This window comes from Salmo trutta, chromosome 27 (genome assembly GCF_901001165.1).
Source record: "Salmo trutta chromosome 27, fSalTru1.1, whole genome shotgun sequence".
NCBI lineage: Eukaryota > Metazoa > Chordata > Actinopteri > Salmoniformes > Salmonidae > Salmo > Salmo trutta.
Genome location: NC_042983.1, coordinates 14,117,185 through 14,120,872, shown reverse-complemented (window position 1 = coordinate 14,120,872; position 3,688 = coordinate 14,117,185). Strand labels below are relative to the sequence as shown.

Genomic DNA, 3,688 nt, shown 5'->3' with positions numbered 1-3,688 from the left:
AGTCATTTGTCTCTCTCTTCATGGAAAATAGAATATCACTTTAAATTGCCAGATTAAAATAATCGATAGTAATTGCATTTTTATTCATTTTTTTTGTAAATGAGCCTAAAGACACTCTTGGGTCATAATAATCACACTTGTTATTTTACCATTTTCCCACTAGAGGTCGTCCCGTTAACGTAACGTGGCATCGCACTTTATGCTGCGTTAAAGACAACTGGAAACTCGTGAAAAACGGGTTCCGACTGGGGAAAATCGTTTTGAATGGTCACCCAACTCGGAATTCCAAGTTGAAAACTCGGACATCTTTGTAGATCTCTAACTTTCCGTTCTGAAAATCACTAAAGTCATGATTTGACCTCGTTTTTTTCCTGAGTTCCCAGTTCTCTTGAAAGCGCCATTATACTTCGACACGACCGACAAAGCTTTCTCCTCCGGGCATCTTTCGCTATACCGGTTTAGCGGATGGGTGAAGGATGATGATGATGATGGAGAGGCCCAGGTCACGGTAGCTAGCAGTGCGAGTATGCGGAGAAAGACTTAGCTAAACACCGAGTTTAAGGTTGGTCCTCCTGGTTTAGACCGCTGGAAATGCGGAAATGCCACCAAATGTTATTCGCAGATGTGTGGCTAGAGACAGATGATGTAGCTAGGCTAACGTTACTAGCAATAATATAAGATGTAGCCAGCTATCTATACAAGAGCAGGGCACTGTTTAAGATGAATAAATTATGAATAATTTGTTTAGGATATGCATTATCCGATTTAGTTGGTCATTTTAAAGAGCACCACGAGGAAAGTGTATCCTATCAATTTATCGTGATGCTTGGTTCGATATGGAACAAGAAAGACTAGCATGCCTTCTCTCCTGTACCTGTTCTTGAACCAATCGATTTATTTTATTTGGTTCACACTCCCATATGTCAACCAAGACTTAAATATTTGTTATAAATTGTGATTATACGTGTGTTAAATGTATCATTTTGAACCCATGTTCTTCCCCCCCCCCTTCCTCACAGTTTTGGAGAGGATTCTAGTGGATTTGCCAAGTGATCTGTGTGGAAACTAACCTGATAAACAAGATGAAGAGGGGTTTGCTGCGTGGCTTACTGCCAGAGGTGTCTATCCGACTGCTGCTTCTGGTTGTCTTCCTGTGAGTAATTCAAATTTAAACATCGCAATAACTTTGACAAATGTGTTCTGTATGGACTTGTCTGGTGCAACTCAAAAGAACTAAACTGTGTGTGTGTGTGTGTGTGTTATCTCCCTCAGTGTGACAGAGCAGCTTCCACCCTTTATTCGTGAGATCCAGGCAGAGGAGATGTGGCTGTATAGATTTCACAGAGTGGAGAATGACCATGTCCCCACCTCTCTCATGTTTGTGAGTACTGGTGTGTGTCAGGGGGGAGGCACCGACTGAATTCACTGGAATCTTGGAACATTGAATGTGAATATTTGTTCTGCCGGTAGTACTTCAGATTAAAGCACAGGATAAACTGGAGAGCAACAATAACTTGTTGCCGTGTTATTACCAGGTAATCTTGTGCTTTAATGTAAAGCGCTACCATTCTGTCTTACTAGTTCTTTTGCTATGGTACTGACCATGTCCCTCGTATCAGAGCGTGGCGTGTTTCACTCCATTCCTGGTGATCCTGCTTGTCACCTTTCTGAAGAGAGTTGAGAGAGGAGACGTGAGAGAGGCCTCGCTAGGTAAGGCCTGACTGTAGAACTACACATGCTGTTTGGCATCAGAGCAGCTGCACAGAGATTGTGTGTGTGTGAGAGAAAAATACTGACCCTGTTGTTTGCCTCTGTTCCTCAGCGGTGACTCTGGCTCTGGTACTGAACGGAGTTTTCACCAACGCCATCAAGCTGGTCGTGGGCCGGTGAGTACTAGTCTGGAGTACTAGTCTGGAGATGTACAGTTAGGGTTACATTGCTACAAGCTCAGTATTAGGCCGGCTGGATGTGATGTAGTGTGTGTTCTGTGTGTGCTTCAGGCCAGCTCAGTATTATGCTGACTGGATGTGATGGAGTGTGTGTTCTGTGTGTGCTTCAGGCCAGCTCAGTATTATGCTGATTGGATGTGATGTAGTGTGTGTTCTGTGTGTGCTTCAGGCCAGCTCAGTATTATGCTGACTGGATGTGATGGAGTGTGTGTTCTGTGTGTGCTTCAGGCCAGCTCAGTATTATGCTGACTGGATGTGATGGAGTGTGTGTTCTGTGTGTGCTTCAGACCGCGGCCAGACTTCTTCTACCGCTGTTTCCCAGACGGACAGATGAACCTGGAGATGCACTGCAGCGGCGACCCGGAAGTGGTCATGGAGGGCAGGAAGAGCTTTCCCAGTGGACACTCCTCCTGTAAGGCCCAATCTGATTGGCTAGTCCTCTTGCGAGAGCAGATCTGATTGGCTGTGAGACTACAGTGGGCTCGTTCAGATTAAAAGCTAGTTAGACTGGACCTGTGTGTGTGTGTGTGTTAACTTGGTGGTAACTTTGATAAACAATGTTGTGTTTATTCAGACACTGGCCTTAACATTCTCATGTCAAGCCTTCTCATGTCATTATGAATAAAACTGTTGATCCTACTTTGTAATATGTGCCTGCCCCATCTCTGATCCCCTCTCTCCTCTCGTCTTGTTCAAGTTGCATTCACTGGACTGGGCTTCACAGCGCTGTATGTGGGGGGTAAGCTGCGATGCTTTAGTCTGGGGGGTCGGGGCAGGGCCTGGAGACTGTGTCTCTTCCTTGCTCCCCTCCTCCTAGCCTTCATGATCGCTCTCTCCAGGACCTGCGACTACAAACACCACTGGCAAGGTGAGAGGGCTAGCCATTAACCATGTTCACTTTGAAAAGCGCTATAAACGTATAAGAAAATATTATTCTAATCCACTATTGAGAGACGTGCTAAGGTCTTTGTGTCACTTCTGTATATGTGTGTTGTCCCCTCTGTGTTCAGATGTGTTGGTGGGTTCTGGTCTGGGCCTGGTGTTCTCTTGGCTCTGCTACAGACAGCACTACCCCTCCCTCCAGGACCCTGACTGTCACCGGCCGCTACGCCACAGAGAGACTGTTCCTGCTGTACAGGAACGCAAGCTGGCCAACTCCAACTACATACTACCCCTATAGCTGGCCAACTACATATTACCCCTATAGCTCTACTCCAACTATATATTCAAATCAAATCAAATTGTATTTGATGCACGCGGCGAATAAAACCGGTGTAGACCTTACAGTGAAATGCTTACTTACAAGCCCTTAACCAACAATGCAGTTTTAATAAAAAATAAGTGTTAAAGTAGTTACTAAATAAACTGAAGTAAACAATACATAAATAAAAAAGAAAAAAAAGAAAATAGAAAAATAACTAATAATTAAAGAGCAACAATAATATAACAGTAACGAGGCTATATACAGGAGTAACTGGTACAGAGTCAATGTGCTGGGGCACAGGTTAGTCGAGTTAATTGAGGTAATATGTACATGTAGGTTGAGGTAAAGGGGGGTGGGGGAGGGCAGCGCAGCACACAATTGGCCCACTGTCCGGGTTTGGCCGGTGTAGGCCGTCATTGTAAATAAGAATCTGTTCTTAACTTACTTGCCTAGTTAAATAAAGGTTAAATACTTGTTGTTTTTTATTCAGGAGTCTTATGGCTTGGGTGTAAAAGCTGTTAAGAACCCTTTTTTT

The 3,688-nt window shown here is 44.3% G+C and overlaps 1 protein-coding gene across 1 annotated transcript; it reads left to right on the top strand.

Annotated features, from left to right (window-relative positions):
* The first annotated feature begins 207 nt into the window (after positions 1 to 207).
* On the top strand, positions 208 to 3,233 carry LOC115164369 (phospholipid phosphatase 5). Its single transcript, XM_029716777.1, has 8 exons — positions 208 to 562; positions 1,020 to 1,153; positions 1,273 to 1,381; positions 1,620 to 1,710; positions 1,823 to 1,886; positions 2,237 to 2,361; positions 2,647 to 2,817; positions 2,960 to 3,233. The coding sequence occupies exons 2-8, from the start codon at positions 1,083 to 1,085 to the stop codon at positions 3,127 to 3,129; spliced, it is 801 nt and encodes a 266-aa protein (XP_029572637.1). The 5' UTR covers positions 208 to 562; positions 1,020 to 1,082; the 3' UTR covers positions 3,130 to 3,233.
* Positions 3,234 to 3,688: the final 455 nt, after the last annotated feature.

Coding starts and splice junctions, on each gene's coding strand:
- LOC115164369 (XM_029716777.1), top strand. CDS start 1,083: ATGAAGAGGGGTTTGCTGCGTGGCTTACTGCCAGAGGTGTCTATCCGA. Junction 1,154..1,272: donor CTGCTTCTGGTTGTCTTCCT/GTGAGTAATTCA, acceptor TATCTCCCTCAG/TGTGACAGAGCAGCTTCCAC. Junction 1,711..1,822: donor CGTGAGAGAGGCCTCGCTAG/GTAAGGCCTGAC, acceptor TCTGTTCCTCAG/CGGTGACTCTGGCTCTGGTA.